Here is a 15,528-nt window from a genome sequence, read left to right on the forward strand (position 1 = left end):
CTGTAGTACCGAAAGTAACAGAGGGTAAACTAGGCAGAAATACAGAAGGAAGAGAATCTCAGCAGGCAGAACTTGTTTCTGGTACCATGCTTGCCAGGACATAAAAAGCTTTTCTAATCATACTCTTTTTACCCTTGAAGTACTGTTAAAGAGGAACATGAAGCTTGAGCTTAAAGGAGCACATATCGTTTCAGGGCATAAATGAGTTTCACAACTGGCGGGAGAAAGAGATGTACAAAAGTTGAACAGAAAACTTCTTCGGGTGCAAGAAGTAAAATACACGTTGAAGACAGAAGGATCACTCCATCTCTTTGAGGCTCCTGTTGTTTTTTTTTCTGTTGTCGTTGTTGATTTTTGTTGGCCTCCTATTTACATCAGCTACAGCTAATGATCCTCACATGAAATGCATATAAATTTCCTTGGCATTGGATTCTTCTTTGACCATCTCTGTTGCAATTCTTGGCATCTGCACTACAGGTCTAGAAATTTACTATCCCTTGCAGGAGACACGCACCCAATTAACTCTGCTAGCCAGCAAAATCTGTGAGTGTTCTGGATATTCACTTATTGAGGCAAAAATCACAAATATATCTAGTAATTGAAAAAGAAACACATTTTTGTCAAGAAAGAACTGCTCTGTTACCATCACTGGAACCCTAAATGGAGTGCAATCTAATTTGTTATCTCTTCAGCATGCCAGTGAATGTCCTCCTATCACAATTCTCAGTTGCTTCCAGTGTTGCCTCTGGTATCCTGGCTCTTGTTAAACAGCTAACATCTTCAATTACCAGGCTATTAACCACTTAGTTTATATATAAAATTAACAACTGAAGTTATATTTAATCGTTTCAATTCTATGAAAGGAAAAGATACAAGAGAAAACAGCAGACAAGCAGTTCTTTGTCTCCGAGAGTATGATAACTGAGGGAAGTTGGACACTAACTCTGAAGCTCCATATCATGACTTTGCCCCAGCTGTCATCTATTTCCAGTGTACTCCAGATTCACATTCTCCATAGGAATGAAGAGAGGAAAGTTTTATGGTGGAGTAGACTTATCCCTTTTCTTTCCCCAGTACAATACAGTTTAAAACTATCAATACTTGGAAATATAGTATATATTATATATATACACTATATATATATAGTATATTATGTACAAGTATATATAATACTTGTACATATAGTACAGGGGAAAAAAAGTAAAGAAAAGTTAATCCATGAAGAAAGAGGTCTACTCCACACAAAGTCCTCCTCTACTCTTTATCTGAGACAAGGAAACACAGTGAAAAAATCATAGAGTTGCTTTTTTTTTTCCTCTCTCTCGAATGTCAAGTAAGGATGCCAAAAATAAAACAACGTGTTCTTCTGAATTCAGAACTACGTCTACTATGTCAAGCAGAAATTACTTCTTGCTTTTAATAACAGGGAACTTATTCTTGGATGTACTTGAAAAACTGACTGCAAATTAAGATTATTTTTTTTTTCTTTAAAGATTAAAATAATGATAGTTGAGTAAATGAATACATCACTGTTTGCCTGTGACTGTGATGTTTTGGAAAACAGCACTGAAAAAAGTAAGTTACCATCCATAGCAACTACTACTATCTGTTTCTCCCTGCTATATTGTATTTAAACCTATTTAATTCAGCCTTTAAAATAAGCACACAAAGGAGCAAATCTAGCCTCCAGTCAGTACAAGGATTAAACCCAGGAAATAATTTAATAAAACTCTACAAGAAAAATGACTTAACCGTTGAGGACAATACAGCACTAATGTGTTTCATAACCAATGTCTTACCGACTGTAAGAGGGTCAGTGCACATGTCACTTCTGTTCTCCTTCCATGCCAGCAGGTACTTGAGGCTGACGGGATCTTCTCTTTCTATATGGCTGTTAAATGCCACCATCAGTTTATGAGCCTTCGCAATGCCACAATAAGTCTTCGTTTCATCCACTAAGGGCAAATCATTTAAAGTTTTTGCTGCCTCAGAAGCTTGACTGAAATATTCAAAAGCTTCATCATAATTCCCCTAGTAAAGAAGAGGAAAAAAAGAAAAGAATGGTAAAAACTACTTGTAGTCATCTGTATTGTACCTTGACATTAGTGCCTGCTCCTCCAGCCCCTCAGAGATGTTGCAGCTGAGAGGCCAGCCCACAGAATGACTCACAGCATGGTATTAAGCAAATCACTCTCCCTTGCTGTTTCCTAACCTCTAAAATCCAGATAATCCTGCTCGTATCTTTCTCGTATCTTTCTATCAGGAACTGAATTGTGTTTCGGTTGTCTTTGTGGTATTTTGAATATACAAATCTAACTGCATCAATGCTAAGTATTAATACTGATTCCAGCCAGGTCATTTAGAAATTATCGCTATTGTTTCATTAAGTTTAACATCTTTGTGGAAGGAAAGGTCCTCATTTACTATTGTGATACTAAATTTTACAAAAGAAATCTTAAAAATGGAAAAAAGAAGATAATGAAATGATGCACCTAAAGAACAGAAATTAAAACCTACAGAATTATGGGGAAGAAGGGGTATACCAAACCCCAGGGATATTCCTAATCACGAAAGGGGAAACAGTAGGAGAAATATAAGCCAGCTGTTGCTAAAAAGAAAACCCCAAAAATTTATCTCTTTATCCTGCAGAATACAGAATTCCAACATTCATGAATCCAGTAAAAAGGAGTATAAACTACAGCAGGTAATACATTCAGAGGAATTTAAAAAAGTATAACAAGAACTATTTTTTATGTGAGATATAGAAAGAAAACTCCTCAACTTCTTCATCAAAGAGGAATAAAGAGAAAACTAGGGAAAATCATGATAGGCTGAAGGATACTGCTGAAAAGCTAAGATACTTCTTGGTACATTTCTTCACCTTTTGCATATTTCTTCTTTGCCATGAAGCTACTTTGAGTTACCATCAGAGACGGAGTAAAAGAAGAGTTGCAGGAGCAAGGATCTAATTTAAAAAGCAGCATACCACCAGACCTAAACAGAGATTTGAAGATTTGAAGATTTGAAGAATTCTAAAGACAAAGAAATTGAATTGCCGGGAAATAAATTACATGACTCATTAAAACTAGGTAGAATAATCCAGGCTTGAAAGGTAGTACATTTTGTGTTGGTATTATACATGGCAGTGTGCAATAACTTTATGCTCTAGTATCAGTATTGTTTAATGTTTAATTATTATAGAAAAAGAATCAGATAACTATTTTGCCAAGATTGTCGAAAAAAGTAAAAAAGGAAGGTTTTTGCAAGGCATTGAAGAATTTCAAAAGGGACCTAATAATACTACCTGAGTGGTTATGTGATAGCAAATGAAATTAATTCTTTAGAAAATGAGAGGTAATTCACAATGCCTGAGCTATTTGTAGCTGTTAGTGGGATCTAATAAACTCAGGCTTTGGAAGGTGGCCTTGAAATAAAATGGCGGCTCTGCAGCGGCTTCTCCTAAACGCAAAACAGCTCTAATATCTCGTAAGGTTAAACAAAATATTAGGATGCATCAAGAATGCAGTGGAGAAAGCTCACAATCAGCGTAAATAAATGGTATATTAATAAAACTGGACAACGTAAATATATGCCAAACAGCAAACATAAACCAGGAATAGACTGAAAATTGCTACCAACTACAATAGAAGAATAAGGATGAATTGGATATAACTGAAGAGCAAGAAATTTGAAATTAATTACAGACAGCTCTCTCCTCTTAATGGATAGTTTATGGTGACAATCTTGATCACAAGCCTACTATGAAGAAAGTTGGACATCCTTGTGAGAAAAAAAAAAATCAACAAAGAAGAAAGCTGGACATCACATTTTTGTGGAGAAAAAAAAAAAATCGACAAACAAGACAAAGCAAAAAAGGTCTTCCTGGGAGCAAGTCATTATGGAACTGGTCATCCTTTACCTTACTTTGAAGGACTTAGTTCTGGCTATTGTTAGAGCTAGACAAACTTCTTGTGGCAGTTTCTATATGTCTACCATTAACACTAATTATAGCCTGCTTGCTTCCTGGAAGGCACTTTCCATTTCTCCCATTGGTGTGGAATTCTACTGCCTTGATGGCACAAAATTCTTGACTGAAAACAGTTTCAGAGCTATCTTATCCTTTCACTCTCAGCTTGATTTAGTAAGATTGACATTCCCTTCTGCATATAGAGACCAGGAGGAGAGACTCTAATTGATACCTGTTGCACTCAATACCACTTTGTGGGATCAAAATTTGTATAACTGCTAAAATGTGCCTGTAATTAAAAAAAGGAGAAAAGAGTAGTAGAAATTCAGGTAGTCTTTAGGCTTTGTTTAATACAGCAGGACAGCAAAATTAGGTCTACGAACACACAGAAACAGATAAAGAATGATAAGCAGTAGGATAATAGATAAAAAGCAGAAACATCTACCTACCATACTCATGAGAGCTATAATAGCTTAAGTGATACAATTGGTGAGAGGAACGCAGCAAATCAGACTAAAAAACTTGAGAAAAGTGAAATGAGAAATGACAGAGTGTGTCACGCTAACTCCATCAGAGTTTGCATATTAAGTAAGCAACCTGCTTAACAAACTGGGAAAAATTAGACCCAGTGCTCACGCATAACACAAACCCAGGCGTTCTGGGAAATGAGAAACGTACGGGTAAAACAATCATGACTAGGAAGCAGAAACTGAGTGTAGAGCATTAAAGACAGACAGGGATGGTGATGGAATAGTGAGATGACAGAACTGTAAAGCTACAACAACTGCACGAACAGAGCTAAGTGAGTTTGGTCAAAGTCACTTTGGGAAGAACAGTAAAAGTTATATCCCTGGTCTACTAAAGGTCCCCAGGGATAGATCTGGATATAAATAGAGATATCTTTAATTCGATGAGAAGGACAGTACTACTGCAAATTGTATCACCAAGGGAAGTACAGAGCTGAATAAAAATACCCTAATAATGACTTAGAGAATACCAGAGATGACAGCTGACACCAAGCAGGCAGTGATCCAAGAGAGGAAATGTTAATTTAGACTCAGTTTTGGTAAACATTGCTGACCTTGCAGAAAAAATGGTCTAGAAAATAGAGAATTGTACTACTTAAAGAGATTTTTTTTTTCTTCGTAGATTTACATTACATATTTTATGTAAGTTAATAAGATTAAGTCACTACATTTCTTTCCTTCTACACCACTATCCCAGTTTAAGGAAGAAAATTTCAAACTGAGAAGGAAAATTTAGTGAGTAACCAAAACCAGGTAAATTCTTAAAATATCACTTCTCATAGAATTATTAGCAATGGTGGCAGAAATGGTGAAATAAAAAAGTAGTTACACAGAATTTAGTTAATTATTTTTCAAATTTGGAGTGGAATAATTAAGCATGGCCATCACACCCTACTTTCTTCTAAGCTTCAGATCCCTTTTAAAGTTACTTCAGCAAGTTCTCAGAGACTTTAAAACTTAGTTTTCAGTAGAAAATTCAGCATTTATGCTAAGAACATATGTAAATAGAAGGCGCTCAGGCTAATTTAGAAATTACAGAGTAAGAAATTTTTTCAGTGCTTATGAAACAAAAATGGGCCACCAACTTTGGTAGTGGGAGTTCTCTGTAAGAGGAATCCAGAAAAAAAAAGGCGTTTGGGGGTAGTGTAAGAGAAAAGGAGCAAGTAGCCTGTTCGATATGATACACATGGAAATGAAATTGTAAGAAAAAAACAGGCAACAGAAGCTAGAAAGGGTGATTTAGAAAGAATATTTCTACTTTTTTTTTTGTTCCTAGTGAAAAGTGCTTCCTAATTTCCACATTGCCCAGTCTGCAGAGTGAATTCTTTTTATTACTTATTGTATCTGAATAATTTCATGTAGCATTTAAGTTCTAAAATAGGTTCAAAGGGCTCAACATGAATCTTTCACTTCTGTGGTAATGATTTTAACCTTTCTGATTTCAAAAAGCAAATGCTACTGCAGCTCAAGTGCTGCATCTCTAGATGTGGTAAGGGACAGAGCAAGCGTGGAAAACACTACCCAGAGAGGCAGCCAACAGAACTGCTGCCTTTGAAGAGTCCACCCCAGAGAAGCAATTCAGAAACGGGCACATGGATCAGAAAGAAGCACCTCGAAAGACCTTAGAAACCATGATAAAGGGAGTTTCTTAGTTACCTCTAGCTTAATATTGCCCATCACTACTCATCTATTGATTTAAACCGGCCAAATCGAAGCCATCAGGCCAGACGGGGACACACAGAAGAGGAAGCTGTCCCACTACCAACACAGACCTTTGCCAAACTATTTGCTGCTAGCATCTATTTCATAAATTTGGCTGAGAGAATGTAGAGAAGAAATCAACCTAAGATTAAAAACTGCTTATTAGTATGCAATATAGTATATATTCATTTTTAAAAAGAACAAATTTCAATGTATAGTACAATAAAATCTCATTTGTGTTAACTGATGACTCATTATTAATTATAATTAATTATGGTGTGAAATTTTCACCTTTCCCAAAAACTTAAGGCACATTTTATTTAGTCACACAGTATCTTCTCCTTTGGTAGCTCTTGTAAGACACAATGCCTAGATCAAATTCTTCTGGGTCATCTCACATGCAAAAACAGATTTTTACCATGAATTAAAACCAAGTGTTTGACATCATTACTACAACCAGTACTTACTCTTTCGTTGTAAATATTCCCAAGTAATACACACGCATCCACCAGGCTTTGGTTTAGATGAGCGTTCTCAGCAGCCTTCATAAACTCTTCCAAGTACTTGATAGTTTCAGCCACTTTTCCCTGACTGAAGCAAAGGACAGGGACAAAATTAAATATTAACCCAGATGACTTCTCCAAATGCTGAATATTTGCCTGCCAGTTCTGAACTAACTTTATTCTGTGATGACTCATCCTTGACTGGACTTTATTTCTAAGATGGTTGTCTAAGCATCACTGTGCCGAGACCAATGAGACTAGTCCACACAGAACCTCTGAGGGCAGAACTGGATCCTTGGAGTGAAAGAAAAAAAAATTCTTCTCAGAATATTACACTGTATTTTAAGGCCAAGAATGAAAATAAAGGTGGTGACATTACAGGAGTTTTGGAGTTTCCATTGTTTTAATATTTTTTCTGCTGTGCAGCTGATAATGTTTTCAATACCGCAGGACCTCACATCCTGACCAAACAGGGGCTGGAGGTAAGAGGCAAGTTCTTGCTCTAGAACCCCGATGGTGCAGCAGCAGCAGCAGATCCATAACAGCGCTGCCTCTAAGTTCTGGGGGTGACAGCCTTTCCCTGAGTGTAACTCTGCACTTTGGCTGGGTAGATCAAAGGTTGCTGGAGTCACACAGGCAAACCTATAAACTGCGGATTGCAGGTGTCACCTCCAAATCCCAGTGAGATTGGAGCAACCTGAGGTCACAGCTGACTCTAAGTTGAAAATTGGTTAATGTACTTTGACAATAACATTTGCAGATTTCCTTTTTTTTTTAATAAAGCCGGTCACACTTACAATATAGGATCTCTGCAGTATGATTACAAGATATAAGATAGACATCTGGGTTTGCTTGTGAGTAAGGCGCTGTGCTCTTTTTCCCTTTAAGGCTCAAGTGTTACTGCAGCTGACCTCAATATTAGCCATGAACTTGAGCCAGTAATGTAGGAGTGTAGCATGCTAAATGTCAAGCGACCAAGCAAGACGGAAAATCCAGTCTTAATTAAGAAACTCACAGAAATAGAAGTTCCTGTAAGTGATAAAGAATTGTGATTTATTTTCTTACCATTTTAAAGCACCTTCAAGTTATATTCCTGCAGCAAACCACTGACTAGGGTTTTTTTTACATTACAGTTTTTATTATAAACTGTATTAGGGATATGTGCTTTCAAAATCTGGCAGAAGTCTCCAATTCCCTGTCTTATGCTATCAGAGTAATTATTACAGGGTAGAGCCTGCCACGGAACAGGAAACACAGCAAAGCATGGCCGCAAATTTACAATATTGCAGTGACTATCTGTATGTGACTGAGATGAGCTAGATTGCTACAAAAGGATGCTAAAACACTGCAAACTAACATGCTTGAAATGTTCAAGTATATGCTACTGTAAAGCTTATTTGTCAATAAGCAGAGTTGGATTTACCAAAGTTTCCTAATTTAAGCATTTTGATATCATGAGAATACTCAATATACTGTACCGTAAATATTTGCCAAATGTCAAAAGGCTTCTAAATTTCAGAATTAGAAATACATTTTTTAAACCTATTTTTTTTTCCTCAGAAGAGAAAATCAAATGTTTCCCCATAGAAATACAGCGTATGATTTATATAAGTTAAAGGACAAGGTTAAAGTGTTAGACAAATATTAATTCCAGTTTTTCTAGTTTTCTATATGCAGTGCACAGGTGCAACTTGAAGAGCATATTATATGGTATAATCATTAAATCCATTCAACCAGACCTTTGAGAGTTAAAAACATATATTCTGAGGAAAAGGACTCCTCGGTCCAAGGAATGAGAATGAAACAGTGCAGAATATTTGTGTATCAAGGTGATTCCAGTTTCCAATTGGGAAAACAGGACTGTTAACACCCACATCCCCTGACAACTGTCCAATTATGTATATCACACTTGGCCTACTGTTTGCAGTAGAAGTAATCAATAAAGGATGTGGTTGAGTGAACATAGATTTTGGTTGAACCAATGCATGAAAACTTAATCATTTACTCAGAGTGGAGAAATCAAATAGAGCAGAGATGAAACAGCCACTAAGGGGTTTGTTGATTGTGCCACCAAGTTTGTGGGCTAGAGGCTGAAAGTAATAAAGCAAATGGAATCAGTGACAGGAGAAAATGTAAAAAGGTTTTCTTAATTTCATGAATTAATAGAAATGTTTTGATGTATTTTTGGCCATTTTTTATATTTCACATAAAAACCTATGCTCCACATACAGAAAATATGAAAATTGCTAGGGCATATAACCTCTTTCAAGCAAACAGAAATCAATTTGATACATATCAGAAAGATATTTCTCACTGTTAGAACTTCACTTATGCCAACTAGCAATCGGTCGGTACAGTTTAACAATTTTTCAAAGGAAGTACTTTTAAAAGCACTACAGCTCGAGATATTTAAAGTATGCTAGGAGGATTACCGAAACACTTTATCCTGCACAAGACCTGATAACATGATAAACAGCTCTTTCCTACTCAAAGGGCTAATATTTTATAGTTCCTTCCAAAATCTACATGTTATTTTATACAGCCATATACTTTCTATCTCTTTAGACATCACCTTCCTAAATGCATAAAATGTAATTTCCTGAAGATGTAGTCATTCATGATCCCACAGAACAGTTATGATGACTTCAGCAGAGATTACATATCTACAGCAACTCATTTTCCAGTTTCATGCTAAAATGCCCTATGAGATTTTTACCCCTATTAGACTTTTATGAAAATATGCACCTTTTATAGGATTGCTCATGTGATTGAATTGGATGTATAAATCATGTGTCCACAAGAAGTCATTACTATGGTGGACACTGGCAGAATAAGTCAAGAACATGATGCTATTATGTCAGATTTTCCCCTGGAAAATGACATGCCTAAATGTACATGATAGAGATTTTTGGTTTCCCATGGTCTGTGGAAACATCTGCAGCAAAGATTCCACAAAAAAATTTCAAAGCCACGGACAAGTTCTGAGTGATTCGGGAGGGCTCAGCCACTTTCTCCAACCTGTCACAAGGCAATCAGTGCAAATTCTCACAGACATTATGATTATAATGAATTCTTTTAGAGAAATAGTAATCTTTACTTTTTAAAGACATTATCCATCAAATTAAAATTATTTACACAAGTCTAGTCTAGATCAGGTAAAAATACAAGTAAAGAAAAAGTGATCAAGCTGAGTATGGAGATTCTGTAACCAACAGTAATTATTCGTGCATTTAGCCAATATTTTCTGAACAGGCTTGCCAGAAATTTTCTTGTTTGCTATACATCAGAGAAGTAAATATCCAAAAGTTTGGTGTGAGAGTAAACAGAAACTTACAATATTTTTTTAATGTCTCTCTTTACATTGTCTTTTCAAACCACTTTTCTATGCCCTTTCCTCCTCCAAGGAAGAACCGGTAGAGCTGGACCATAAAAAATTCTGTTTCTGAATTTCGAAAAGTAGGTTTGTCTGATATATCCATCATACTGGGTTACAGAAAGTGTTCTATTAGAGAGCATTATATGGCAAAAGGGAATTTATGTAGAAGGACTGCTTAAGACAAAGATCACAGAATCACAGTATAGTTACGTTTGGAAGGGATCTCTGGAGATAATCTCCATCCACCTTGCTTAGAGAAGGGCCAGCCTGTGTCCAGTGGAGTTTTGAGTGACTTTTGAAGGATGGACACTCCACAATCTGTTCTAGCATTCACCCTCACAGTATTTTTTTTCTTCTTCTTGTATACAAATGGAATCTCATGTATTTCAGTTTGTGCCTATTGCCTCTTGTCCTGTCACTGAGCACCACTGAGAAGAGCCTGGCTCCCTCTTCTCTACTGCTGCCTAAGTGGTATTGATAAGATCCCTCCTGAGCCTTCTCTTCTGTGGTCTCAACAGTCCCAGCTCCCTCAGCCTCTCCTCCTAGGACAAATACTCCCAGTCCCTTACTCATCTTTGCAGCCCTTTGCTGGACACACTCCATTATGTCCCTCACTTTCTTGTACTGAGGAGACCAGAATTGGACGCAGCACTCCTGGGGTGACCTCTCCAGTGCTGACTAGAGGCAAAGGATCGCCGCCCTTGACTGCTTGCAATGATGCAGCCCAGGATCCCATTGGTCACCTTTGCCATGAGTGTGCATTGCTGGCTCATGGGCAACTTGTCCACCAGGAGACCCAGGTCCTTCTTTGCCAAGCTCCTTTCCATCCAGACAGCCCACAGCCTGGGTTGGTGTATGGGGTTATCCCTCTGCAGGTGCAGCACTTTGCATTTCCCTTTCCTAAACTTCACAAGACTGCCATCAGCCTGCTTCTCCAGCCTGCTGAGATTCCTCTGAATGACAGCACAGCTGCCTACCTGGTAGATCAACCATTTCCCCCCTAATTTTGTGTTGTCTGCAGACACACTGAGAGTGTGCTTGGTCACACCATCCGGGTCGTTAATGAAGATTTAAATCAGTATTGGTGCCAGCATTGATCCCTGAGTACCCCACTAGTGACTGGTCTCCCACTGAACTTCATGCTGCTGCTTACAACCCTTTGAGGCCAGCAGCTCAGCTAGTTTTCAGTCTACCTCACTGTCTATTTGTCTAAGCCATGTTTTATCAGCTTGTGTATGAGGATGTTATGGGAGACAGTGTCAGAAGCCTTGCTAAAATGGAAAGAAACAACATGCACTGCTTTCCCTTCGTCCACCAATCCAGTTGCCTCATCCTAGAAGGCTATCAGGTAGGTGAAGCACGATTTCCCTACTTTAAATCCAATCATTTTCTTGTCCTTAACATGTTTGGAAATTCTTCTCAGGGATTGAGGTGAGGCTGACCAGCCTGAATTTTCCTGGATCCTCTCTCTTCAAGACGGAAGTGATGTTTGCAACCCTTCTGTCCTCAGGAACATCCCACAGTTGCCACAACCTTTCAAAGATAATTGAAAGCAGCCTTGCTTTGGACAGCTCCCTCAACATCCATTTCAAATGTTGCTTATGCTGTTCTCTCATGTCAGAGATACTTTATGGTCTAGCTAGGTATTTTTGCTCTTTGTCATACAGTAAAAGTAAGCATGGAATCTATCAATTTCTACTTAAAACAATGAATAAATGAGTTTTATGGAATGACATCTCCCCACCTGTGAGACCTCCTTACAAAATTGGCCTGTTAAAACAATGGATAAAAACTTCCCAAGTCCCTATGACCCTCAGTCACAGAGTTCACGCATTCACAGATGTAAGGCCCACATACACAAATAGATTTATATATCCTACCTGAGATTTTTTGAAGGTTTTGGAGCATAAATCCAGAACTATGATCCTTTGAATTTTTGGACGACTGAATGTCAGAATTCAGTTCTGACTAAACTCTAGTTGTCATTACTGAAACTTGGTGAGACAAATCCTATGACTGGAGAGTGGCTATCGATGTCTACAGGCTGTTCAGAAGGGACAAGTGAAGAACCCCACATCAAACCATCACATTGGGTTGCCCACTACATCAAGAAATAGAGTGTGAAGAGCTGTCTCTGAAGGATAGCCACTAACAGATAGAAAACTTATGAGTAAGAATCAGACACCAAGGCAACAAAGAAGACCTTGTGGCTGGTGTCTTCTAGAGGCTGCCCAATGAAGGGGAGCCTACTGATGAAGTCACCTTACTCCAGCTACAGGAGACATCATGCTTGCAGGCTCTCATCCTGCTGGGGGACTTCAACCACCCTGATATCTGCTGGAAAAGTAGCATGGTGAGCTGTAGGCAATCCAGGAGACTCTTGGAGTACACTGAGGATACCTTAAGCCAGGTAATAGACAGCCCTACCAGAGGGGATGTGATACTGAACTTGATGGTCACCAATGCAAGTGAGCTAATCAGTGATGTCAAGATTGGAGGCAGCCTGGGCTGCAGTGATCATGCGCTGGTGGAGTTCACAGTCCTGAGGGATATGGGTTAGGCAAAGAGTAAAGTCAGGACCTTGAATTTTAAGAAAGCCGAATTCCAGCTCTTCAAGAAGTTAGTCAACAGGACCTGCTGGGAAACTGCTCTCAGGGACAAGGGAACGAAACAGAGCTGGCAGATCTACAAGGATGCTTTCCATAGAGCACAAAAGCTCTCGATCCCCAGGTGTAAGAAATCTGGAAAGGAAAGCAAGAGACCAGCATGGATGAGTGGCGACCTGCTGGTCAAACTAAAGGGCAAGAAGGAAATGCATAGGCACTGGAAGCAGGGTCAGGTGTCCTTGAAAGAGTATAGGGACGCTGCCTGGCTGTGCAGGAATGGGGTGAGGAAGGCCAAGGCACAGCTGGAGCTAAATGTGGCAAGGGATGCAAAGAATAATAAGGGCAAAGAAATAAGAAGGGTATGTCAGCCAGAAAAGGAAGGCCAAAGAAAGTGTATCTGCCCTGATGAACATGACTGGCAAACTAGTAACAATGAATGAGGAGAAAGCTGAGGTACTCAACAACATTTTTGCCTCAGTCTTCACTGGCAAACCCTCTTCCCACACTCTCGAGTGGATGGGCACTGGGGGAGCCAAGTCCCTCCCACTGTAAGAGAAGATCATGTTTGTGACCACCTGAGGAACCTGAACTTACATAAGCCTGTGGGATCTGATGAGATGCATTTCAGAGTCCTGAGGGAATTGGCTGATGTAGCTGCCAAGTCACTCTCCATGATATCTGAAAAGCCATGGCAGTCAGGTGAAGTACCCAGTGACTGGAAAAAGGGAAATATTGCACTCATTTCTAAAAAGGGTAGAAAGGAGGAACCTGGGAACTGACGACTTGCCAGTCTCACCTCTGTGCCTGGGAATATCATGGAACAGATCCTCCTAGAAGCTATGCTAAGGCACATTAACGACAGGGAGGTGATTTGAGACAGCCCGCATGGCTTCACCAAGGACAAGTCCTGCCTGACTGACCTAGTGATCTTCTACGATAGAGTGACTACATCAGTGGACAAAGAAAGAGCTACAGATGTCATCTATCTGGACTTCTGTAAAGCCTTTGAAACGGTCCCCCCACAACATTCTTCTCTCTAAATGGGAGAGAGATGGATTTCATGAGTGCACCGTTTAGTAGATAAAGAATTGGTTAGATGGTCGTATCCAGAGGCTAGTGGTCAACTGTTCAATGGAGATTGGTGATGAGTGGTGTCCTTCAGGGGTCCCTATTGGGACCAGTACAGTTTAATATCTTCATCAATGACATAGACAGTGGGATCGAGTGCACCCTCAGAAAGTTTGCAGATGACATCAAGCTGCGTGGTGCAGTTGACATGCCTGAGGGATGGGATGCCATCCAGAGGGACCTGGACAAACTCAAGAAATGAGCCTGTGTGAATCTCATGAGGTTCGACAAGGCCAAGTGCAAGATCCCACACATGGGTCAGGACAATCCCCAGTATCAATACAGGCTGGAGGATGAAGGGATTGAGAACAGCCCTGCAGAGAAGGATTTGGAGGTACTAGTGGATAAAAAGCAGGACATGAGCCAGCAATGTGTGCTCGCAGTCCAGAAAACCGACTGTATGCTGGGCTGCATCGAAAGAAGTGTGGCCAGCAAGTTGACGGAGGTGATTTTGCCCCTCTACTCTGTTCTGGTGAGATCCTACCTGGAGTACTGCATCCAGCTCTGGAGTACTCAGCACAAGAAAGACCTGTTGGAGCAGGTCCAGAGGAGTGCCACAAAAATAATCAGAGGGATGGAGCACCTCTCCTATGAAGAAAGGCTAAGAGAGGTGGGGTGGTTCAGTCTGGAGAGGAGAAGGCTTGAGGGAGAACTTATTGCAGCTTCCAATACTTAAAGGGGGTTTATAAGAAAGATGGGGACAAACTTTTTAGCAGGGCCTGTTACGATAGGACAAGGGGTGGTGGTTTTAAACTAAAAGCAGGTAGATTTAGATTAGCTACAAGGAAGAAATTTTTTACAGTAAGGATGGTGTAACAGTTGGCACAGGTTGTCCAGAGAGGTGTTACTGTCCCATCCCTGGAAACATTCAAGGTCAGGTTGGATGGGGCTCTGAGCAACCTGATCTAGCTGAAGATGTCCCTGCTTATTGCAGGGGGGTTGGACTAGATGACCTTTAAAGGTTTCTTCCAACTCAAACTATTCTATGATTCATAGGTGCCCAGACTTTTCTACATAAAATCTCAAAGGGCTGTAAGGTGCTGAGGATCATCATGATATTTTACAGGGCTGAGCAGTTTATGCCTATCACGTACCTAAAGCTCTTCAAAGCCGGCACATGTATAAGGTGTTTAATTTGGTTAACGCTCTCAGGGTATAACTACCAGATGGGTTCTATAAAAAATACCACAGCAGCCATTTTCCAGAGGAAGGGTTTATGGTTGTGTCTTTACCTGTGCAATAGATTAGCAGTTAAATTCCTGATCCTAGACATGAGACCGAATTCCTCCTTCCCTTGAATCAATCAGAATGTTCCCCTCTTAGGACAATGACTTAAATACTGAACTGGGGAGTCTTATTGCTCTTAGTTTCTCCTCTCATTTTTCCTTTCTTACTGGTTTTTCTCTTTTTCAAATTGCAACAACCAGAAAACAGTGAGACTGTCCACTCCCAGATAGAGAATGCTCCCTGAAGGTGTGAAGCATAGATTTAACACAGAAGAAAATCACTAACCACTTTTCTTTAGCTCTGCTTTTAAGAAAAGAATTTGCACTGGCATAGTCTTTCAGATGAAGGGTTTAGCGATCTGACTTCAGAAGGATCTTCAAATCTGTAACTTCTGAGTAAACAAGTGTATGTGCTCTCATTCCAGAATACCTAAATCACAGAGAGAGGAAATTAATATGCATGGTCTTCTAGGAATGTCCTCTTGGCCATCTTA

At 39.4% G+C, this 15,528-nt stretch overlaps 1 protein-coding gene across 1 annotated transcript in view; it reads right to left on the minus strand.

Moving 5' to 3' along the window:
• Window positions 1-490: 490 nt before the first annotated feature.
• The window catches only part of TTC29 (tetratricopeptide repeat domain 29), an 87,634-nt gene continuing 72,596 nt past the window's right edge, over window positions 491-15,528 (minus strand). Inside the window, exons 8-10 of the mRNA XM_086611996.1 lie at window positions 6,663-6,786; window positions 1,800-2,031; window positions 491-591 (exon numbers count right to left, since the gene is read on the minus strand). Coding sequence (XP_086468122.1) covers window positions 491-591; window positions 1,800-2,031; window positions 6,663-6,786 — 457 coding nt within the window. The remainder of the gene's footprint in view (window positions 592-1,799; window positions 2,032-6,662; window positions 6,787-15,528) is intronic.

Source organism: Tauraco erythrolophus, chromosome 5, assembly GCF_009769465.1.
Source record: "Tauraco erythrolophus isolate bTauEry1 chromosome 5, bTauEry1.pri, whole genome shotgun sequence".
Classification (NCBI taxonomy): domain Eukaryota; kingdom Metazoa; phylum Chordata; class Aves; order Musophagiformes; family Musophagidae; genus Tauraco; species Tauraco erythrolophus.